This window comes from Athalia rosae, chromosome 1, assembly GCF_917208135.1.
Source record: "Athalia rosae chromosome 1, iyAthRosa1.1, whole genome shotgun sequence".
Taxonomy (NCBI): Eukaryota; Metazoa; Arthropoda; class Insecta; order Hymenoptera; family Athaliidae; genus Athalia; species Athalia rosae.
The window spans coordinates 19,086,494-19,112,436 of NC_064026.1; the positions used below are offsets into that span (position 1 = coordinate 19,086,494).

At 36.0% G+C, this 25,943-nt stretch overlaps 2 protein-coding genes across 3 annotated transcripts; both read right to left on the reverse strand.

Annotated features, from left to right (window-relative positions):
• Positions 1-391: 391 nt before the first annotated feature.
• Positions 392-11,156, reverse strand: LOC105685220. Of its 2 annotated transcripts, XM_012399133.3 has the most exons (11): positions 11,017-11,156; positions 5,360-5,595; positions 4,771-4,919; positions 4,451-4,698; positions 4,107-4,335; positions 3,643-4,017; positions 3,400-3,567; positions 3,110-3,311; positions 2,874-3,007; positions 2,483-2,684; positions 392-2,375 (listed from the first exon to the last, which is right to left on the reverse strand). In XM_012399133.3, the coding sequence occupies exons 2-10, from the start codon at positions 5,589-5,591 to the stop codon at positions 2,499-2,501; spliced, it is 1,923 nt and encodes a 640-aa protein (XP_012254556.2). In that variant the 5' UTR covers positions 5,592-5,595; positions 11,017-11,156; the 3' UTR covers positions 392-2,375; positions 2,483-2,498. The 2 variants fall into 2 exon arrangements, with proteins under 2 accessions (XP_012254556.2, XP_012254555.2); XM_012399132.3 differs by having other exon boundaries at positions 392-2,684.
• LOC105685266 (protein eiger) lies at positions 11,017-25,688 on the reverse strand. The gene is made up of 5 exons (XM_012399235.3): positions 24,362-25,688; positions 15,876-16,570; positions 14,376-14,607; positions 13,875-14,237; positions 11,017-13,794 (listed from the first exon to the last, which is right to left on the reverse strand). Exons 1-5 carry the CDS (start codon positions 24,749-24,751, stop codon positions 13,594-13,596), a joined length of 1,881 nt encoding a protein of 626 aa, XP_012254658.2. The 5' UTR covers positions 24,752-25,688; the 3' UTR covers positions 11,017-13,593.
• Positions 25,689-25,943: the final 255 nt, after the last annotated feature.

Below are 25,943 nucleotides of genomic sequence, written 5' to 3' on the forward strand. Positions count from 1 at the left end.
AATTTACTGTTAGCCTTTTGTCAGTGCACGTTGTCATTAATCATCATGGACGAACCGCTGTAGTGTAAAGAGCTCAAAATTTTAGATTTATGTACCTTGTAATGAATGAAAAATGACTCTTACAATAAAGAGAAACCAACCCTTTGTCAGGTAGTGTTGGCGCTTTGACAGCAATAGACGAAATATTCGTACAGACTCCCGCCTTCTGATTTTCGGCAAAAGTTGTTCGAGCTTCTGTCATTGATGCCGCCACTATTCGACATTGTGGTCGGTGATCAGGTTCTTTTTGTATGGCAAATTGAAAGAAAAATGGAAAAAGTTCAAATTCTTCGCAACGTTAATTTATCGTACAATGGTATTATGAATAATATAATAGTAATAGAAAATGGTATATGTTTAAATATATTTATTATGTCCATACATGGAGGCTTGCAGATACATGTCACATGGGTACGTACCGTACATATTATAACATAAATAGAATATATGTATATTAAATTTTTTCAAATATGAATGTAACGTAATATAAGTATAATGCAGAACTTTCTTGTTAAAATTCGTTCTAGTTTTTTTTTATGTATAAACGAAGCCAAATCTCACATAATCTCCTTGATGGGTGTATTTCAGTCGTAGGAAAATATTTCCAATACATATATTTGGTTGGTTAAGCTTTTGATGCATCCAAAGAAAGTAATTAGGAATTATATCAAAGTCCACTGCTTTTGGTACTCAGGCTATACACCAGTATACCTGTTAATAACAGGCTGTATACCTGTTAATAATATCATGCATCTCTCTCGTTTATATAATGCATAATTTAATCAAATATAAGATATTCATTTTTCAATGATTAATTCAACAACATCTATTACTATATTCTATGTGTGTGTATTATTTTTATAATTTGTTTTTATATGCACCAGTTAGATTTTAAGAGATATACATACGTATCATATATTATAATGCATGAATTAATCGACTTATATGTCTAAAGACGGCCAGAGAGACAAGTCGTTATTTTTTTGTGGTAACATAAAAACATATGATTTCATCTATTTGCGAAGCATTAAAACGCTGTAAGTACAATCCGTGTAGTTTTGCGTTGATTTTGAAATACCGCCTTACGTTTATTAAAATATTATAAATTGTCTGTTCCCGCGGAGTACCTACGCAAAGAATTATTTAAATCAACGTAATTCTAGACCCTCATTATATGTCTATCACGAGAAGACCAATTTACAGGTTCTAGTAAAAATTAGCGCGTTGACTAAAATAACAGATTATTTATACATACATGTATATTTTTTTATGTTCAAGTTGTCTTTTAAAAGTGGATTCCAATGAGAGCTTATACATACAATATTAATTACACTACTAAACGTGCTACATACAAGTTTAAAAAACTTGCCAATTAATTATTGTCTTCGTTGATCGAAAATAGTTGTTATTTGAATTATAATATTTTTCAATATAATCTTTCGTCAAATTGGTATAAAAATCTAATTATACACTCTCACAGTTTCTGTCTCGCAAATAGATATAGATCATACATCTTGCCCTTTAGATTTGAATGTATAATAGTATACTTTCCATCGATTCCTAAATTAAATATTTAACATAGCATGAAGAAAATTTTCACTCAGACTATGTAGGCCTCAGTTTTTAGACTTCGAAGAGATGGAGTAAAAAAATAACAAACGTATAATTTGCACAAAACTGCGATGCTACATGGTTTTTTTTATTTAAAGCACCACTTCCAAGCATCGAATTAGAATCTTGGAATAAAAAATTACTTTCATAAACTGAAGTATCTTAACAACACCTTCCGTACAACTTAACACGCTTTCGCATGAGATAGATATATGATTAAAACATACTGAATTATCGTAGAGAGAGCATACTTTTTTTTCAACAATATATCTTCACTCGATAAAAATATGACTCCTCACATCCTTAAATTTCCAAATTATTCATACCAGAGTAATAAATCTTGAATAGAAAACAACTGCAATATTCAATCAGTGTTAGAGTCATTTGTAATTTGTAATAACTAATAAAAAAAAATTCAGTCATACCCAGAATAATTTATATATTCATTCATATGGTATATAATATATATATGTATATGTAACAAACAACAACTATTCGTTTAAATTTTGACATAGCCATATACATTTTGAAGGATTTTGAATACAGTTATACATAATATACATGTATTACATTATATTAGATTGGCAAATACTTCGTGAAGAGATGCGGTTGGTAAATTTTTCGTCGTTTCAATTTTTCGTTCCTTGTGCTCTATTTTTTTCTCTTGTCACATTTATTCATTCCGAACTAGATTTTTAACTTCATTTCAGTATTTTGAGTACGATCTGGAATTTTGTTTTACAACTATTTTTTTTTTCTGCTTACTATAACGGTTTGTTTAAAATCGAACATTATTACCAAGGTCGTTCTTCGAATTATGGGATAGCCTCACCATGGTTAGATGTAAATTACTTTCTCATTTGAGCCTGTAATTCACAAAGACATAATCCCGGCGATCCAATAGGTGGTTGTAACTGGGATAATGTATTATATGCGACTCGTGCCGCTCGCATACATCCTACGTGACCGTCACACGTTCTCGACGCCGAAGCGAATAACTTGTCACAAGATTTATCATCATTTTCCTCTTGGACCTGTTGAAAAAATCAGTAATAATTTATTGATTTTTACGCGCTGAGAGAAATGTCGTATCCAGCGCTGAGAACTAAGAGGACGTATCCCTTTTAGAACGAAAACGGTCTAAAAGATTGAACTTAGGCTCTTTCGGTTCTCTGCCCTCGATCTATGATTGAAAGGAATTTTATTTCAGTTATTTTACTAACACAGGCGCGGCAAATTTGATGCATTATGCAAAGGGGATAGAAAACTTGCGCTTTGTTTCCAAGCCACATATCAACTGCTCTGCATCTTCTTTCGACGATTTCAATTTCGGGACAGCTCGCTTCTTCGTCGCCATCTTGAAATATCAAAATGAATCGTCATGAATAAAATCTAATTCGTCTCAACGTAAATATTAAAATATTCTCATTTAAATCAAGATTCGTTAATTGTTATGCACCTTCTTCACTGTTTATACTGTTGCCGCTGCGTTTATCGTCGTTTGAGTTATTCGGCGAGTCAGTGGTGAGAGTGTTTTGCGTCGCCGTTAGTTTCTGAGCTTGCTTTTGGAGAGCCACGTCATTTTGGAACTCGCTCAAAGCTCGTCTCATTTTTTCTAAAGAATACGATGCCGCTGCTCGGGCCATTATGTTGTCTTTAACCTGAAATTTATATGTCAGTCATTAATCAAGTCTGGAAAACACCGCGCTATGCATCTCGAGAGCTTTACCGTACAACGTATATATTCACCTTTTGTACGTCAATTGCATCACGGGGGCCTGTGTACATCAATGGTTCCTCAATTATAAGATCCTCAAGGCTTTTTAATCTCGAATCTATTTGTTGAAGCATATTCCTTTTCTCCATACTATCCTTACTTGAAACACGTTCGGATGGTTTTAAATTCTCAGCCATTGTCTGTGAATAGTTAAACAATTTATAACTTCGTCACTCTTAGAACCCAGATTCTCGTTGAGAAGGAAAAATATCAACCTTGTAGTATTGTTGCAGTAGCCATTCGTCGTCTTGATCTTGAGTACCGGGGCGTGCCAATAAACTCGCCTTTTTCTTTCTACGATCGATTCCAAAATACTGAGACCAATCGACGCTCTTCTTTTTTATTTCGATTGGATGTTCCCTCGGTTTATTCTGCTGAGTAACCTTCTCATCATCGCTTTTAGAACGAGCTGTTGTGTTCGGAGCTTCCGATGTATGATCGTGAGAATGAGTATGTCCATGATCGTGTTCATGATCGTGATCGAGTTCGTGTTGATGATCGTGATCGTGATCGTGATCGTGATCGTGATCGTGATCGTGATCGTGATCGGTAGATTTTTTGCCAAACAAATTTCCCAGATCTTGAGCAACCTTGAGCATCGAAGACGGTACAAATATAATTTCAATCTCATTGTTTAGAAGAAATAATTTGTTTTTTGATCTCCGAACGCGTCTCTTACCTTCGGATCCGTGACTTGTCTTTTCTGTTGCATCGGCTTGGGGCTTCTTTTAGCAACGGGATACCGTTTTCTTACTTCTCTATATTCTCTTCCCAGAGGGAATCTACCATTAACATTTCTGCGTTCGGCTGCGGGTAATAAATAAAGTAAATCTCGATCCTGATCCTTCTGACTATTTTGTTTACTGAAAGTGCCACTCCAAGACATTGGACCATTGAATATATCGTAGCTGAAAAAATAAAGTAAATCATAATTATAGGAATCGTCCTGAGAAGACCTCTCGAGAGCGTGGCTGAAGTTTTAACCCAATTCCAAAGAACAATAAATGGCCTGATTAAACGCACCCTTCAGCTTTATTAGATTCAGGTTCGCCTCTCTGTTTGTTGTACCAAGGTCTGAAGTTATCGAGTTCCTCTTCGTCGTCAAGTTCTACTTGATTCGAGGGTGCACCAGCTCCGTCTTGAATTTCTTCTAAGAACAACTTTGCCAATTGATTGTCGTTGATTCCACTCGATCGTGCGCCGTTTCCCGATCCTCTTTTTTGACTTCCGCCACGTTCTCGCTCTCTGAAAGCGGATGGCGCTGGTTCTCCCTTTTGAAAAAAAGGAGAGTAAATATTGAAGTTTCGAGTATTTGGTCCTCGGCAGAATTTTTAATTACATACCTGATTAGTCTCACTTCCTAAATAATCCAACAGCATTCTATCGAATAATTTATTGTTCAAATTTCTTTCCGGCTTATCATCCGCTCCCCAATGACTGTTCGGTAAGGCTTTCTGGAAACCGTCTCCGATTGTTTCCATCTGACCGTTATCTTTAAAAGTGACGAGAAAGAAATTACAGCTTCGGAACAATCTATCCCATGATTTATTCTTTACTACACATGTCGACTATAACTTCATTCGACAACTACGTCCGATGATGAATTTATAACTCTGTAATTTTATCGGATCGCATGAAGTGTAATTAGAATAATTGCAACGGTCGCTCGTTGTGCTCTAGAGATATGCACGATGCAGAGAGAAAGGGATCCGTGAGTCTAGTTTCGTTTATTCCTCGTAATGTAGAAAGACTCGGAGCTGGGTGAAAAAATATTTTCATTCTCACAAACAATGTAAAAAAAATGTCCAATTATCTTACATTCCTCATGCTCCTTATTTTCTCCTACGAATCGCTCGGATATGGAAGAATGTCTTTGTCTATTGCTCGTGGATTTCGATGTGTAAAATAATAATAAATTCATTTGATATCTACCGTATGGTAAAAATTCCAGGTCGTCGTCTCTGTCGCGGTCTCGGCCTCCGTAGTACTTGAAGGAATGCAGATCGTTGTAATATTCATCAGGACTAACGTCGAGCGATCTTTGCTTTCTTGTGACCGCATTCAATGCGCTTCGGAGCGAATCTTCATCCGTTCGATGCGGCGGTGGGCCGAGAGCCGATGCAAATCCCGCGAGAAACAACAAGACCCAGGTCTTCGCCGTCATTTTTCTTGAAAAAATAATACCGATAATAAAGTTTTTCTTGATTTTCGAAGAAAATATTTTGCAGATGTGAGAATGCAATTAACTGTATCGAAATTAACATCATAGGTCATGAAATGAGAATAGAGTACTCGATTCGAAAATAAATTCCTGCGATGTGAGAACAAAATTACTTTTGTTTTTCTCCGTTAGTGTGTAATTACAGGAAATTAATTAAGTAGTATGGTATTAATAACTTTCTATCGGTTCCATTTAAAACTCCGTTGTATGAATCCGTCGGCAGGTATACCTGATCAACTTCGTAAATTACTGATCGAGCTGCATATTGCAATTAAAATATTTTAATCATTATTCAATTTCGCTGCAGTTCGCCTCTGAAGCCGCGGTATGGTATTACCAATCCGAGTAGGTATGTAAAGCTCCCGTTTGTGTGCATGATCGCTTTCATGCTTCAAATTTTAGTATGCTGAACAAGGCTATCGAATATCCGTTGCTCGAGCGAGTCACGTGGTTTACATTTTTTTCACTTTTCATCCATAAATGTACCAGGTAAATAAATAACGATTTTTCAAATTCCGATGCGACTGAATGAACGTGGATTTTTTTTTCTTTTTCTTTTCAAGACTCCTAATTACCGACATATACTTTTCAAGTGCTCTAAGAACCAACACGTCTTCGCACTTGAAGTCGGTGAAATGAGCGTTCGAAGATTCTAGAGTATAATTTCGAGTAGCCACCTCAGATATAAACTCGGAGACACACGTAGAGGTTGAGTGCCGATCAATAGACCGCTGCACCCTCACGGCTATCGCTATCCTCCTCACAACCGCGCATAAGGCATTATTATGTACATATGTGCGTTCATATACGTTTATATAGGTGTATAGTATATAGCCTTTGTTTCCCTTATTTCTTATTTTTAACCATAGCTATGCATTGAGACATGCTGGGTTATACTCATGTATACGTCCTATACGCTGCAGCGCGCAATTTCTTTCGGCGTTTAAGAAACGACATTTTTCCGACAAACGACGAAAAATAAAATGACCGTCGTCGAATTTATTTGATTAGAGAGTATAGGAGACAATTCTGCAGATAGATCCACCAATCGGATCCATTTTTTTTATCGTGTTTTTACTCACCGACCACTTTTCGCTACGCAACTCACGTTTTGGCCGATTTGTTTTTGTAAAAACTCATTCGATTCAACCGTGAATTTTTTATAGACAATGCATCCCATCCGCGCATACTTTTGTCGCTATTCATTTCGCTATATTCGATATATATCCTGTCACTAAAATTGGGCGAGCTTTTTGTTAATTTCTCTCTTTTCTTTCGTTCCCGTGAGAACGTAAAATGCGCACCGAGTGTGGGCGATTTCCTGTACATACATTCAATAATAGAGATAGGACCCGCCGGAGGGATTAATGCGATTGAGAACAGTATAAAAGCTATATTGAAGTTCAAGCTCCGAATACCTCGAATTTCAGGAAACCGTTTTGCCTATAAATAACCTCGAGATTCGATAGGTATTTACGCGTCAATACCGAGAAAACGTGTACATAGATGTGTAAGTATACGCTTATCCTAGGTATAAGCGTACCGTGAACTCAATTTCATGCGAATAATATTAACTGCAAAACCGTGAATTTATGATGGAAATAAGGAATATCAAAATTGTAGTTGAGCGACCGTTTTCAAGAAATTCTTCATGTCGTAATGATGGAGAAAAAAAAAAAAAAATCGACTGCACGTTGTTTGAGCTGCATAATACGAAAGACAAATAAAAAAATTCAACCCGATATTTCGCCCCGATACATTCTTCATGAACTCAGCGGGGGTGTAATAACATACAGCTGAACACGTATAAAATACGTTCGGTTTTCATGTCGCCTTCAAAAACGTTGAGTATCAACGGTTTTTATACATGTATACATGTATCAGTACCGAGTAAAACAGAATTCAAATACGAGAGGTTGTATCAGCAAAAAACAGAAATACATTATATCCATATAAAATACGTGTTCTCACTATCCGCACGGGGGATGATTCCATTGTAATATCCGGAGAGTGAAATACCTTCGTTCGGATTGCGAAGGAGGCAACAGGGGCTGTACCCGAAGAAGAAAGTCGAATGAAATAAGAGGAATAAATGGAATAAAAAATCAACCCGAGTGAACAGGGGATAAGTGAGCGAGGTTTTTCGTTAATAATTCATTTAATTCCATTAGGAAATTTTACTTAAATATTTACGAGAGAAAAGTGATCCGCGAATCGAAGTGAACTGCGATAGCGTCCGCCCGATTCCCATATCCCCATGGAGTTTTTCACACGCGCGTGCACGATACGTACATCCTTAACATCTGTGAAAAAAATTACTCGTCCGATGCTTTTACGTACTGCATACGGGCAAAGCAACAAGTAGCCTTTAACAAGCGGTGATTTCCGTATGTGATAATGCAATTCCCATTGATTCACTTGTACGTATATTATTCGTTGACGCGTGCATGTCCAGAGTATATCAATATAGGTATAGGTACGTAAGTACTCGAGATGAAAAATATCGGCATTATTTTCTTTTTCTTTTAAAAACTATGTGGTCTAAAACTGTACGGTTCGAATTTCTGTTGAGAAACTTTTAACAGCTATACCGTCATGTATATACCTATACCTCTGAAGTCGATGTTGATCTTTTTATTATCATTATTGTTATCGTCATACCTCCGGGTCCATAGGATATGCTGATGCAAATGTATAGAGAGCAGAGCTTTCTTTTCTTATTTCTTTCTCGAGAGAGTTGAACCAATGATTATGGCTACCGTGCAGATTCTTCAAAATAAGCGTAGGAAGTTGGAAAGAAAAAAAGAACCGTGAAAATTACGTTAGTTATACAATGGAACTTATTGATCCGGTTATGCAATCCGTCGTTGCGCTTTGATTTTTCAGCGCTCTCTGCGTAAAATAATCTGAAAGATTGAAGTTCCGATCACGTGATTCGCGTGCTTTTAAATTTATGTTCACTATTGTCAAATGGGGTTTTCTTGTCGCGTTGGGGGCTACGTATTTCTGTTTCTATGCCGTCGATATTCACGCGAGATAGTTTAGGGCTCTGCAGAGCATCCAAAATTCAACTTATGTTGCTAAATATACATTCGAACAACCAATTTTTTCGGTGGTTTGAAACGAAGTTTCGCTTTGGGGTGGGCCGGCCCCCATGGGAATATCGTAGATCTTTGAACCCAGAGATAAGTTATTTGGTGTCCCCGTAACGTTACTTACTTAGCGGTATAAAATTCAAAATTGAGAGCTATTTTGAATCGATTTGCTATTATATCTCCAGAAAATTTTCGATCAATAAATTATATTATGGATATTCCGGAGCTAGAGCGATGAAAAAAGAAATAATGAGAATTTGGCGACTTTACTCTCCATCGAATTACTACGTTATTGACATATGTATAGGTTCAACAATTATACGGATAATCGTTTTGTTGGAAGTAAAAAAGGATGTCAGACTCGTTCGACTGGTTCTTTTTTCTATCTTTATCTATTCATATAGGGTTCTTGTATATGTATACAGATATACTGACGTTATTACACGCCCTGAGCACTTACAATTAGTTGATCTCTGGTCGGCCTTTTGCAATCATCAACTTTAACTGCAGGTTCATATTCCAGCCTAACGCCCAGAGTCAACGGCCGGTATAACAAGCGATTTCTGCACGTATAACAACGTGTATAATATAAAATAATAAAACGTGGGTGTGTCGCTTGATGCGAAGGGGCCGGGTACCGCAGGAGCGATAGCCTAATTATTCATCATCTCCGAGATCCTTTTTGTGACGATTTCGAAATAATCGATTTGGCTTCTCCTTTTAATAATATACGATAAATTTCTCTTATCTAGACGTTGCGACTGACATCAAAGTGAATCTACCGACCTCTAGTATTATACGTCTTCGTGACCTTACGGTCTTGAGCTTCCCGCGGTTCAGGTGTGTTGATATCATATTCATTGTTCGAATACCACATTCGTATTGGATCGTAATTTTTGAAGAATCCTACCACTGGGCCATATGAATAAAAAACCAAAACAAAAAGTGGAATTAGTGACGTCATCGTTTGCAAAAAAACAATAACTTGATAATGTTATACATCCGATCGTTGAATTTGTTGATTTGCGAATATTCTTTCAGTAGATCCAAATTGGTTTATAGGTATACTTGGCGTCGCAAAGTTCAAGGTCATCCTAACATCACGATAGTTGGTAAGGGACGTTGAAATCGTCTCTGGATCAGCTACAACTTTGATGTAAACAAAATTCACGTATTCGTTCATCGCGAGAAAGAAAGTGGGGAAAAAACGAAAACGATCAATGAATCACAATTCGTGAAAAAGGCATAACAGTTACGTGAATTTATCGATTTTTATTTACGACAAAACATGCGATGATGTTGTATAACGGCGGTTTTCAAAGTTCCTCTTTGATCAGTATCATCGTTATCATGTTCGTTAAATTTTTGTCATTCATTTGTTCACCTATTTTACATCAAAGCGGGACAATCATTCTCATCCGCGGTATTAACACTCCACAGTTCGAATGAAATTGATAAATTTATCGCTTTGCAGTTACGACTCACGCGTCCCCCCGCAAACGTCGTCATCTACCGCGGATGACGCATTTTCCCCATGGAATTGACAGCCTTTTGAAGCTGTGTGTATAATACAACCGAGACAAAAAAAATACATCTCTTATTTTGCGTTATATTGTACACGCTTATAGTTTCAATTCTCCTACCCAAAAACATCGTTTCAACCCTTAATTCGATCGTTCATATTTGTGATGATACAAAGTTTGAATTTTCGAACGTGAAATGTTAGAGCGTGATTATGACCGCGTTTCACAATTACACTCTCTTTAGATAAATGGGAACGATTGCATTTCGCTTTTTATTTATTCCTTATGAGTCTAGGCGATATGTTTCTGGATTGCAAATCATTTTAATATCCATATACTTTATTCATTCATTCTTTAAATCTGTTTTTCATCCTTCTACATCACACAAAGCTACAAGAACGAAAAATTGATAAATGAATGAATGATGTTGCGTGATAAATTTGTTTTGCAAATCGGGTGATTACGGTTTATATGATGACGGGTCTGAATATATATGTATATTTGTACGTCAAATTGGTGCAGTGTGGTCGTTGAAAAGATATAGCATGTATTCTAAGTTTCTTACCTAATGATTGTAGTGAGGATAAAAACAAAAATGTTGCATTGGAATGATTTGAGGACATTCTAATATTTTATAGTTTATGGGTCAAGATTTTCGAGGAAAAATATGAATACCGTTGTCACATTAGGGTGCACGAAGGAGGAACAGTGGTGAGAATAAATTTGATGTTTAATATTTCGACAACGTACCTGATTAATATTTCATCCGCACGTTCGGTTGTGAATTATGGATCAATTTTCAGAGATTTTAGGGATTCGAAAATGAAATTTTGATCCTATATAACAATCCGTGTGCAGATTAATATGTATGATTTTTCCTCGATTTTGCTCGACTGCGGAATTCGTTCTGCTGGCCAACAACCAAGCTCTCATACCTTTATATAGATGAAAATTCAATCGATATAATTGCGCATGTCTTTTTGGCGACACAGCAACAAGTCAAATTTTCACCGGGGCGCGTCTGAGAAAACGTTACATTATATTACAATAAAATAATGGAATGGGCAAACGTCCGTGTTATCAAATAGATACCGGAGTCAGAGAAACGATGTTAATGAGTCTCCTGTTGGATGAACGATTTTTATAAAAACAATGTTTTATATATTGTTATTCACGTCATCCAGTTTTCGATCGCTAACGTATACATATATATACCGGTTTTCAAAAGCAATCCAGAAATGGGAATTTCATATCGTAGACATCGAAAGTGAACGGTTCTGTAGATACGAATGATGCTTTGAATATAAATTTTATCATTTTTTTTTCACTTTTATAATATAATCCCAAATTTCAAAAATTCCGCGAAACATGCAAGATATTGAGTGTAGCGTGTGCTTTGTATTCCAGAAGACGAACACACGTACAATATCATGAGCCCTCGATAAGATTTTGCCCTCGGCAGTTTTTCTTCCAAGAACATCTGTGTATGTAAGTACGTACATACACATTAAATAGACGGTAAAGGTACTACGTTATTATGTACTAGCGACCGTCGCCTACGGTATTCGGCGGAGATTCGCTGCCGTGAAACTTGATACCTCTTGTTTCTTCTCGACAGAAAACAACAAACGATAAGCATGCGATAAATACGCGGTATAGGTACGACGTACCTGGAGACGAATGAAAGTTTCCCTATAAATTTACCTATACTTGAATAAAAGAAAAATTGTAGCTCTCGACGGAAGATCTTTACGTTTTTGTTTCACTAATGATGCGTTATCAATATTTACTCAACCGTACTTTTCAACGCTACCCTGAGTTCTGATCAAATCACGCCCGTTATCACGTTGAAATCCGAGAAATACGATGCTACGGATATATGTATACGTATACCATACTATCGGGCAACGGTGTGAATGAATTCAAGGAAACGTACAGAATTCATTGTCGAGATACCCCCGTAGGTTGTCCAAGCAGAAGCTTTTCAATTAAACGAGTATTGATATTATTTGTTATATTGGGAAAGCTTGACATTGACTACACGTAGGCAGATGTATTGAAATAAGGATCCATTGCTTTCTCATTGAGTATTCCGCATTTAGCTGTTACAACTCGATGAGCATTTTCTTTTTTTTTTTTATTGTAGAAAGACTTCCCTGCCACATTTAATTAATTATCGCTTTTCGTAACATGATTTACTTTAGTTAAACGTAATCAAAATACGTGATAATCACCGTTCATAATCGATTCGAGGCTCAATAAAAATTCAAAATATATTTCCAGCAGCCGAAATGCAGAACATAGAATAAGGTGATCTACTTCTAGTTCTTCGAACTCTTCTGTTATTACATTTTCAAGTTGAATGTCGCACTTTATTCGTCTGTCGGTTAATTCTTGTTAATTCCATATGAGTCAATTCAACTTTTTATATCAACATGCGTACACAGATACAATTTAATCGCGTGTGATCAAATATTCTTCTACAATTGACCTAATTATTTTCTAATCAGTCTAGTCTTCATTACTTCGAATCAATCTCAAAGAGTCTCTCTATATGTCTGTATGTTTGTCCACATTTCGTGCGAGTTAAGTGCCCAGAGCGGTAAGTGAATCAATTTCAATGAATCGGGTTAGCTATAGTCAACTGAACGTCCGAGGAAAGTTATCACTGAATTTTCAACAACTCTCTTCATCGAGTAACCAAATTTTCAAATCTTCTCAATGTTTCAATAATTAACAATTTCATATTACATATACGTCATTTGATATAAAGAGTTATTTATTATAATACACAATAATAATAATAATAATGATAGCAATTTTAATAATAATAACAATAATAATAGTAGTAGTAGTAATAGTAATAAAATACAAAATATTATTTACATATTCGTAAAAATATATAGATATATTTGAGATCACTAATTGCCTAGCTTATAAAAAAAAAAGATAAAAAAAACATCACACTGACGACGATATCAAGGCATTAATAGAAAACGATGGCACTAGAAGCTTTTCAAATTGTTAAATAATATTTTAATATAGTAATATATGTAGGCATATACGTATGCATAAACTAAGATTATACTCATCAATCATTTTATATTATATTCGCAGTAGCGTTAAATAATTATGCATTGTATACCTCCATATCCTCTAGCTTTACTCTAAATTTTGCAACATTAACTGATTGCTAATTAAAATTCACTGTCAAATGATGGTTACTTACAATGATGACGTGAACAACAGATGTACCGTTTGAATTGTCATTCCTTGCTTAAGCATCCCTAAATACTTCTTAGGTATTACACTGATAGTAAGGGGGCTTTATTTTTGCGCCATTTGTCTCGCGGGAGGGATTCGTGGATCTCCAAGTTTGACAAGACCGAAGAAACTCTTGTCATGCTGGAACAATGTATACCTGTCGTCTCCCACATCTTTTAGTAACAGGTGATCACCAGACTGCAAGAGCGTAGCTTGCGCAGAAAAACAAGATCTGCTTTTGTGTTCAATTCCTGGACTGTAAACCTGCATGTATAGCAGTAGATAAAAGATTAATATTTCAAGTTACAAACGTCTTTCATTCTAAATGACGTAACTCTCCTTACCATGCACTGAAAAATTGAATTTCCGTTCACTAAAACTTGGAAACCGTTCTCGTCGTGGGCGTCGAGATAGTGAATTTGGGCGTATATAATATAAAGACCGGTTTCTTGAACGGTTAAATGCCCATCGGTAGCAAGGGTGAAATGTCGATTCATTCCAAGATCGGACATCCAGTTCGAAGCCCTCCAGGCTTTAAATACACCTTGATCATGGCGTCCTTTACCGTTTCCTACATGCTCATCTTCGGACGAGAAAAGAGTACTGTCAGCGGAATAATGGGCAGCGACTATCATTTTCTGACCTCTGAGATGACGTCGGGTCATACCCCGACGTTTTTGAAGCCGAGTGGTGGCTCCGGGTAATTTCTATAGGAAAAGAGGGAATCGCTGGATTATACCTGAGATGTATGAAGGATTAAATGAAAAAAGAAAGGAATTTTATATTTAGAATACGCAAGAACAAAATGTGCATATCTTGAAGCGCGGTGAACTTTGCGGATTTACCTTCAAGGCGCCCTCACTTTCTTCTCGTTGGTTTATCCTATCCGATGAATCCTTCCGCGTAAGTGCTTGAGGACCTTCCTCTTCTCGCCAACCCCCCGAACGACGTCCATTTATTCGCCGTGGATTCTCTAGCCGAGATGTATAAGACGGTGGTGGAGTCACGTGTGACGTCTCTGCCCTTGACTGGGCGTAATATTTTTTAGGCGGGTATTTATCCCACGATGTTATGATCCTGAAAAGTTCGGTATTCGGAAAAGTATTCATTACTGAATAAATGCTAGTTCTTTCTCTTTTTTTTTTTTCACCATCTCGTAACGAGCTATTTCGAAAGTGATCAGCCTAGAATCTTCATCATTTTTGAAGTTCTAGCCCAGCAACATTGGATTTGAAAATTTTTAAATCGTTTCGAAAAATGTTTTTACCCGACGTGATTTCTTTTGCACTTTATTCATCCAACTGCAATTTACTGAAGCTCTGTTTCAAACTATTATCCATTACATACGTATACCTATCAGCTTAGTATTTTCGCAACGTTGCGGAAGCCATTCTCAAACAATAATTGTGATCTTCACTTAATTTAGAACGAGTATACGTTAATGCTAATTATCGCTTTATTCAGTTACACGAACCGTTATGTGTTATAACAGAAATGAGAATTCTGAAGGCAAATAGCCGCGGGGGATGGTGATCAGAATCGCTAATCCACTAAGCAAGGGTTGAGCCGAGTTGCCCGGTTAAATACAACTTTACGTATACAAATATAAACACAAAATTCCCATATTCTCTCGAGTTTCCAGCTCATGAGTACAATTAAACTTGAAACCTCGGCGCAGTTAATGCTGTATAATATAACTGAGTTCATGTTTCATTTGTTTACCACATTTGGGTAAACATCAGACCATTATCTATGATCAGACTATATTCCGTACCTATGAAAAGGTGGGAATTAAAAAAAATATTACGACGCATCAAGAATTATTGGAAAAATATATTTTTTTTCTTAAACGCGGTAAAACCGTGAAATGGTTTTTTATCTTCGAAAAAGCAGATCCGTGATATCTCGCAAACGCCCTAAGTAGAATAATGAACTCTTCGAAATAATCAGTTGGCACACGTTTGAAATCTGAATAAATACAATAGTGTTTTTTTGCCTATCTACAGAATATAAAAAGAGACAAGATATACGATCCGAGGCTTATGTGGGGCCTTCCGAAGCGACAAAACAAATGGGACTGATGACCTTGAGAATTACATTATATACGTCCCAACTTTTATTACAGCGGTTCAACCAAATTAGGTCAATGCTAGTCGATTACGACTTGTGAGACCATTTCACCAAACCGATGTTATCAGCTAATGTCGGTTGATTCTTATGCGGTGCATGTATAAATTATCCTTGACGAATTAATCCTGCAGTTAGTTCGAGGAATAACCCGCAGTGTTCTCATGGGCGTAGGACATTATGAGAATGAAAATTTTTTTATCTTACAATAGACTTACGAGTGATGTATCGATGACGGTTCCTCACTTCTTTCCGTGGTGACAATCTTGCCGTGGTGTTTCATCAGCGTATCGTACAACCTGAGTTTTGGCGTGGTTAAATTATTTCGCGTGGAATTCTTTCCAGTTCTTCTGAGTAAGTAGCTATTCGCGTATATCGGAATACCGCTGGGGTTGAACCCAATTGGTCGTTCCTCTTGGTGTTCAAGCGAACGCTTCTGTTTGATCGAAGTTGACATAATTTTCTCAGCATCATCTTCCGCGAATTCTTCGACATCTTTATTTGTTGGTGATAATTTTTTCTGCTGGATTTTAGTCGCCGCGAATCGTTGGTTCTTATCTTTAAGGACGAGTCGACCCCTATCGATTTTCTCCCTGTTATCCGTAAATCCATTATCAAATTCCTGACCTCGCTTCGTCTCCGCATTCCTGAGGGCGGCGAGGACCTCGTCCAAATCACCCTCTCTCTTCAATCCACTTACAGTTTTTTCATCGACGGAACCGGAAGCCTGAGTTTTGTAAGGAGCGGAGTGATAATCGCTCAGATATTCGTCGGAAGCTAAAACCGATTTGTCGTTTTCATCGTCGTCGTCGTCGTCGTCGTCGTCGTCGTCGTCGTCGTCGTCGTCGTATTCATCGTCGTATAAATAATCATCTTCGTTGTCCACGTCGTCGTCCTCATCCTCAGCGTTCATCTGCAAGACAAAAGAAGCATTCACTTTTTTATAATCAAAGCCCAGTTTCAATCGATGGTTAGTCACTGTCAATGTTCATCGTGAATTATGCAAATTCAATTGTCAAATATTATTATTAATTAGTTTTTCATTCTTCTTTTCCATAGGTCAATTGACATGGGATTATTGTTAGTAATATCAGACGATAAACATCGCAGATACGGTAGATGTACGTATACGCATGAAACAAGCAAACGTCCGAAGTGATTTGAATTCTAATTACTTCCACTTCTTCGAGCGGTATAATTGAATATCAGAGAATTACAATGTCAGAAATCTCTCTTTCGGCGGCTAAGAGATACTAACTCATCGTGATTGTCTTAAAACTAATAAATTACAATAATACTGTAGCGAATCTAATCGTGCGAATGATTGCGAAGATGCCAAATACGAGGTGTGGATTATTATCTACACGAATATCTTAACCTTAATATTCATCTTCATTATTCATCTATCGTACTAAACTTCGCTGTATTGTACGAATAAATATAACATCAATTGCGGTTGAGAGAGTGAAGTAACTTTGGTAATTTCTTTTACTACAAATCCGCATGAAAAAGCCACTAATTTAAACCTTTCAGGAGCCTGAAACCGTTAAAGAAAAAAGCACAAGAAAAACTCAAGACAAAAAAGAAAACGCTCCTACAAAGTGGATTGATTTGGTACGAGATTCAAAAGGTTGGGGTTACTGCCTCAGGTAATACGTATCCTCACAAAGATTGAAACACAAAAAAGTATAGATATTTATATCGATGTGCCTATCAGGGGCGCATCCTGGAAGGAATACATCAGGTTCAGAATTAGCATTCAATAATAATAATCAGCATTTAATAACGGATAATTCGGAAAATGATTGTGAAATGTTTTGGCACTCGTGTTCTTTTTTTTAGGATTTAGTGGTGCGAAAAAAATTACTTTGCATCATAATTATGATTTGATGTTCAATTGCGCTTGTACGGTAGTAAATGTAATAATTTTAGGAGTTAACCTTGGTTTCTTTTAACATTGAAACTCTGTTTTTGGGCTGGCGCCATGCATAACAAAAACTGACCGCCCGGGGGTTCAAGATTCGTCACGAAAAGTTGAAAGAATCTAACCATGAATGGAATTGACGTGAAATAAATCACCTCCGTGCTATATAGGCATAGCATGCATATCTGTACATAAAAAACTACTCGCGGTTTGATTATTATCGTAATAGCAGCTATAGTTGTTTCGAAATTTTCAACAATCGTCACTCGCGAGAAAAAAAGAAAGGAAAATAAGAAAACAAAAGGAATTCACTTCACGGATAGCAGCGGAAGGATACAAAAATGGATTCGGATTAAATGACTACATATTATTACAGTACAACGTGTTACCTATGTATTGACATTACATTACACTAGTATATTGGAACACGAATACCTGTCGTGCAACGATCGCCGTATTTGGCGCGAACTTTCGAACGTATTATTATACCTCATACGTGACTCACGTTAGCAGTCAGCTGTGTAAAAAAAAAAAAGAAAAAATTAGGAATTTGTTGACAAAGTTTTGGCTCCATTTAACACTCGTCCAGATCTCGAAGGAACTAACGTCAGATTTTATCTATTTCTTTCTCGCCATCTTTCTTCTTCTCTTTTTTTCTCTCTGCTATTTTTGATTATGTTTGAAAGCGTTTCATTTCCTCCGTACATCGAGTAGATTAAAATACCATTTCGCTCTTAACGTAACCTACGAATAATATCTTCTATTAATATTCCGAACGTGTGGATCCGTGTTGAAAAGTTACGGTGCACGCGCGTAGACGTGTTTTGCAAAGTTCGAAGTAAAAACAAAAAAAAAAAAAAAACCCAAAAAGATCTCGATAGCGAAAACCACGCGGTTGCGTATTACATATCTACGTGGTGGTCAGCTGTTACTGTTACTCTTCAAACGTCCAGATACGTACGTAATTGAAGTCAAATCCACGAGGTCAATACAATACGCACGCTATGGACCGTATGGGTCGTAGGTCAGAAATTACACTACACAATATGGTCACCCTGCGGAAGGAGAGAATTACTTTCGGCTTTTAGTTTATGCGTTCGCATGTATGTACGTACGCAAATATGTACTGACAAGTGTTAAATCGACGTGCTTTTTATTATTATCAATATATTAATATTGGTGCGATATTCTGATGCTATATAGAGCTACCGCAACGAAGATAATTGACCTAAATTCAAAATAAAAATGATCATTCCGCAAATTTATTCTCGTTGACGAATTAAACATGTAATGTACGCATCTGTATAGCCTACGTTATAACGTATTCCGTTGAATGAAAATGTAGTTTTATCGATCCTCGTTTGCAATAAGATTCCTAAAATATCAATATGTACTTTGACTTCGTCTGATTTTAAAATAAAGAGTTCAAATTCATTCCGTGGATTTTTTATCCCAATCTCTTTTGTTTCTCATCGTTAATGGTTCGGATATTTCGAATAATGAATGAACGAATCACATTACGTAATATAATTGTATTGGGATGACGTTTATGCACGAAATATATATATATGTATATTGTTAACGTTTTATCGGGTCACTCGAGATAACTCACTCCCTACGATTTTCAATGTTTGATATAGCAAACACAATTTGACCTGAGGCGATTTCTATGTATACACGCGTGCCGCACTACTCGCATTAGATAATCTCATATCTAGATATATACTTGCAGCGTATGCGTAAATGCCTTTATTATCTACGAAGCACACATGTGTATGCGTGTACGGAGGTACCTACCTACACTGACTTATATTATCCCTGCGACTAATGGGATACTCCGCACTTATACAATTAGTGACAAACTAAATAAACAGCTGATATTGTTTACGTTGTGACATAATGACTAGATTTCATTCTCCGGTATCGGTACGTAACCTATACTCACTGTTAGCTCGCTAATTCACTTTGGACTTTGAAAAATTAACTTTTTAACAAAACTTGAGAACTGCCGAGAAAGTACATCGATCATATTAGCATTTTTTCAATATCATTGTTATCGTCATTATTTGCTACGGGGGTCGCTGGTGTTGGTGATTTTTTATTAAAAAGGAGTGTGGCTAGCATACGTGAAAGAAATAAGTTACAATGTAAATTCGCTCGTTTTTGTTGGATGCGCCCTTATGGCAGCATAAAATAAAAAATCGACGGTCACGCCTTTCTGCTTTTTATCTCCAAATATCCATTATATGTACAGTGATTATTTTCTATTTTTCTGATCGGATTGATAAGAGTACATCCGGATGTGAAGGTAATAATTTTGGAAATCAGTTCAACGGAACAATCCTCTTTCAGGCCATTCATTCGTCTATAAAATCCGTTGATTAATTGATTGATAGCATTAAATTTGTGCAGAGAGAAATCTCCATCTCTTACGCGGTTAATTTTAGAAATAACTTTGAGCTAGCTTTTCAAGTGCGGATATTATTACCGCTTTGAAATGCGGTACATAGATATGTGTACAATTTATACACGTGTTTTACACACATTTTGATATTATAGTTTTTTTTTACTGTTTGCCTTCTTTCCATCGACGATCACCGTCTCATTTTTCAAGAATTATACCTAACATCCATTTAGGTACAGTCACTAATTACTTTCGTAGACTGAATTAACTGATGGGAATAAACCTCAATTATAGTTCGTTTTTTATACGGTCGTCGCGTCATGAAAACAGATCATCCATTATATAAATTCTGCGGACGTATTATACACGTACGCCGCGGGGGCGGTTGCTGATTTAGTTCTAATTTTGAGCTTGCATATTGCCAGACTTTTGAATGAGCTATACGAATTCTTTGATTTTCACTCTTTGTAGATATATCTTGAACACCTGATCCTCTCGAAGAACTTCTAATCATACTTATTATCGTACGGGCGTCAGTCGGTCGACCGTCTGAATAATGTAATAGGTATGCGTATAACATGCATACGTTACACATATATCAGCTACGAAATATGATCGCATTGTAATGATATGGTGAAGGAGTAAAAAATCAAATTAAAATTATATAAAATAAAAAAATATGGAATGTTGAGAATTCCTCGAGTGCAGATAAGGTGTACACAAAACAAACACCGACTTATGACTGATACATATGCCTACTTATAATTGAGTAAATATGTGAAGTATAATATATGTGAGTGACTCAATAATTTCTTATTAGAATTTTTAACCGCGTGATTATACAAATCGCGTATGTATACCCACGTATTTATAGGTACGGTATGCATGCGTGTATCTCACAGTCTCAGAATCTGAAGAAATATGAATCGAGGGTTTTCTCACAAATATTAAGTTAAATATCACTTCATCTAATTGTAGAAATTTATGTAATTGTTTGACTATCAGACTAGGGCGCGCGAAATTGTGCATGTCATTGATTTGTCTTTCATCCATATTTTCATTACCGCTATAGATATTCTATTGCAAAAGAATTTTCATTATTTTCTTTTTCACTCGCATTTTTATCCGTGCATAATCAATCAATTCATTTATCTGCGTCCATATTACGAGTGTACATACATCAAACGTATGCAAAATGTATATGTATATACAGAGCGTATATCTCATCAACTCTGGAATTTTTATAGCGATAATTAAGAGCTTAACATTCCACTTTTGCACTGATATATACCAACACGTCAAATATGTACGTATACACGATGTTCTTGATTAAATCTAGGAATGCGATTGCTCGTGATACATTTTTTCACATACACATAGATGTCTGTGAGCATAAGTGAGCGATGAAAGTAAAATTAAGCGCTGAAAATTTATCGGTATAATTTCGCGTAAACGAGCCCATTACTAATTGGCACTCTCAGAGTTTGATCTGCAGATAATCGTTGAAAATTTATAATAATAGTTTAATTTGACGTTTTCTTTTTACTTTTGATATCTTTGGGGTACCTAACTATGATCGTAACTGTGATTAATAATTTTAATCACAAGATACCTCTGCAGTGAATTTTTTTTTTTTTTCCTCTCACTATACAGTTATCTGTATCACGTACAGTATTATCTGAGTGTATATATCTCGAGATTCTCAAATTTGTGGTAGTTATTGAAAACTATAAGAAAAAAAATATTAAGTGTTCTACAAATCAAAAGCTAAAGTTTAATGTTCCGGAACGAGTTCAAGAAAATTTAGCGAGTTATGCGATCTGTACGCGGTTATAAAATCGTCATCAAAAATATAACGATATTTTTAGATCAAATAACCAAAAATAAAAAACAAATTATATGTACGAATATACGTGATCCGGCGTATAAATATATTTACATTATCTAAAAAAAAAAGGAATTAAAATAGAAGAGAAAAAAATCCATGAAACAAATAATAATCATGATTATTATTGTGTAAAAGATTTATCTAAAAATATTTCATTGAGGCGTTGTAGCGCGAGACGAGTCATTGAACCTCATTTTGCAATTCGATTCCAATATAGAAGAAAAAAAAAACAAGAGGAAAAGAAAAAAAGTCGTAATATTTTAATGTCAATTAATAATGTTAATCAATTTCACCGGGAGAACCAACATTTGTCTGCAGTTATATAAAATTCTTATTGGCAATAATTAGCTTGAATTTTTCATTTCTTTTGAAAAATGATAATAATCATATTACCATATTGCGCCAAATGATATAGGTATGTATAGGTTCGTGTAGTTCATCGATCGAATTATGTCATGTTTCGTATTTGTTGTTCAGAAAAATTATCAATAATCCTATATTTGTGTCGTATAGTTGAGTCGCGGGTCGCGAAAAACCGCATGAATAAGAAAAACTGTACTTTCTAAGGAAATTTATTTTTTTGTTATAAATTTTTAAATAAAATCATGATTAAAACGTAGCGAAGAAAGAGAAAAAAATCAAGCGTTCCACATTAAAATGTTTTTTTTTGTAGATTTGGATTCTAAAATAGAATTTTATATGTTAAACGCGCGGTAGTACTGCGTAAAAATAAAAAAATATGTGATTTAAATAATGTCCATATGATACGTAACTGTTAATTTTTCATTAGGCTTGATATCATCGGCACATAGTATTTGGAAACAAAATTTCAACGTGGGATGTTTAAAATCCCGAAAAGTGTCAAGAGAATTACCATCAAATGTAAATGTCCTATCCTCTCGAGAAATTTGGGCTCGGCTGGCGCCAGTCGTCAGGATGATTCAAGGATAAGACTAGTTATACAATGAATAGTCAACGGTTATCGCAAAAAAAACAAAAAAAAAACGAAAGAAAATAAAATTACATACAAGGAAAGAAATAGAAAAAAATTTGTCTCGCGTAATTTCATTATACGCGACAAATAAGCGTAATAGGTATAACCCATTATAGGTGTATGTATTTTTCAAATCTGTCGAGCGACGATTTATTGTTACGATCGACTGTACCCTCGTATCCAACGACTAAAATGGATAAGATCGGATGCCCTAAAGGATTAATAATTGTGCATGGAATTATTAGAACGTAAATGTATACCGCGTTAGATTAAGGAGTCAGAGAAAATAGAAAAAAACGGTGGGAAAAAATGTATACGTGCATTCGTGTCTGATAAGCAATAAATCAACGCACTATAATATTATCGATGCACATATCGAATTCCTTGGAAGTGATTTCTGCCGCACATTTATAGAATTTTCAATTTTTCATTTCAATCTAAACAACATTTTTCCGCACTAATGGCTATTTTATGCATAGATAAGATAACCTTGTGGCACGAAAGCATCGTAAAACGAAAAAATAAAATAAAGCAACTAATTAAATTACTCAATCAATCAACTACAACGGTTCGTAATAATCGGATCATTTTGACGACACCCAGGGAATTTTTTCCCGACTTGTTTCCTTTTTGTCTTACAAATTTTTGTTCTACGGAAGACAGTTTCCGATGGTCTCTCGATTTTGTATGGATTATTTTTCAAATCCACAATAATTAACATATCTGGTATGTATAATGATAAAAAAAAATTTCATGCCCGTCCAAAGATATGTTTTGTTTTACTCTGTCTATTTTATTATTGCGGTGAAATACGCGTACAAGAGAGGGTAGTTCTAAAATTGCATTCATATGCATTCTATGTACGTAAAATTTGAACGCGTTTTCCGTTGCAGAATCGCAGATCGTAGCTGGAATTCGATATTTCTGGCCCCGGGAAATTCCTGTGCACTCGTCAAAAATGAGGTAGAGGCCGGGAGGGGAAAGGGTGAAAGTTTTTTAGATGTATTTCAAGATTAATGCGCGAGCTGTGCGTATTACACGTGTACAACGTATAAATTAGTTAGTCATGCGACTATTTCTGATCGTAGGAATTAGTAACGGTGTTTTACGTATTTTCTTATGCAATTCATTTCGAATTACCTTTGAGAAGTTTTTATATGAGGTGATCAGATTTTCGTCTGCAATCACCAAAAATACGCAACGAGAGTAGCTGACTTTATTGTAATTTAATGTATTCGATTACAAACGTTTGTAAATATGTGTGTGAGATATACGTAAATATACCACGTGGTCGAGGATCAATGGACACGTGATGCGAATACTGTTAATATTTCTTATAAATAATTTTACTGCTCGAAGTTACGCGCGTAACGATAAATAATAAGTATAGGTGCACACAATGAGCTGATGGCGTAAGACAATTATGCAAACATTTATCATACAGAAGGTAAATTCATAGATTGATAAATCTGTAATGATCGATATTTATCTCACCTGTTCCTCAAACGCTTTTAGTTCATCGAGTAGATCCTCCTCCAGAAGTCTGTGCTTCATAGTTTCGACGTCCTGTTTCAGTACATCGATTTCTCTGGCGTTATCAATCGTCACTTGTATCTTCCATATTTCAAGGCCGATGCAAAAAAGGGCTAAAATAATCGCGGTGATACTCAAAATCGTGTCGATTCGAACGCGTGGCCGCGTCCTATTGAAACCTTGCTCCAAATCCGAGTGAGAAATGCTTAAATTCTCACGGGAAAAACTTAGGAACGATCTAGATTCGTCCTTCGACGGATCGGTTTGAATTTTTTGTCTGTTATCCATCTTGTTGGAATTCACGTGAACGCCGCTAACTATTGTCCCTTTGCTCGGTAACGTTGAGGTCATTTTTGCATCGATTAATGATGCAGAAGATCAACAAATTTAAGGAGTATTTTTTCGAATCAATTCTCTTTCTTTTTACGGATACAGATAGGTACGTTTTTTTCCGTATTTACGCTTTCATAGTTTCTTTTGAACTTCATTCAAATTTGGAAACTAGAGCGGTTCTTTTAGGATCGGTCGGAGACATCAACGTTCGATCAAGCGATGTTTCTGGGGGTCAAGATGTAGCGTACGATTATCTGATGTAATGTCAAATCATCTCGCATCATTCAAATCGTAATCTTGATCGATTTGCCGTGCAGGATTGTCTGGACGAATAAATTCACACGATATGTATATCAATGAATATATTTTTTTCTGTATTTCGACGATTATATTTTCAATTGTTTCCCATACATGATATGGAAGTGGGATAAATAATATAAATCTCTGAAAGATTTACGATACACTAAGACGTTAACTGTCCACCTCCGGGCACAATCCCACTGAGTTAAAACCTGTTGGGTAACTTTAAAAATTCCCGACCCCAAGAGAAGACGTTGAGGACCGTACGGATATATAAGACGTCTTTTGTTTCTCCCTCTCAACTGAGGACGTTATACTACCCTCTCGCTCTCCGACCTCTTCCTTGTTTTGAGGAGTTCTTTTATTCAATAAATAATAATCGAGCATTGGGATATCAGCTGATTATTTCCCTCATATTTTCTTCCCCCTTTTTATTTATTTATAGTGCAATATTTACTTGGCCCCTTTGAGTGACTATATATACTGCCTCGATTATTTTGCAGAGTTCTTCCTCATCTATATCTTCTCTCAACTATAAGATAAACTTCATGTATATAGTGTGAAATAATTACGGAGGACCGACTACACATTACTCGGGAGCGCGACACAGACTGGCTGAAAACCCGCAAGCCGACAACGTTTATGTTAGTAGCCTCCTTTACAGTGGCGCAGCATTTGACGGACTTATGTTGTTGCACTAGTGTAATTCTACACTCATCACTTCGGCGGTATCACTTCTTTTTTCTCTCTCTTATTTTAGCTTTCATTACGTCAAGTGGATCATCAAATTTACCCACAGGATTAATTAATCGCTGCGAATAATTTTGCCACGCTGTCGATTCTCCTTATTTAGTTTTTATCTATTTCTTTTTTTTCTGTTCACATCGACGAGATCAACCCGTTCCGATCA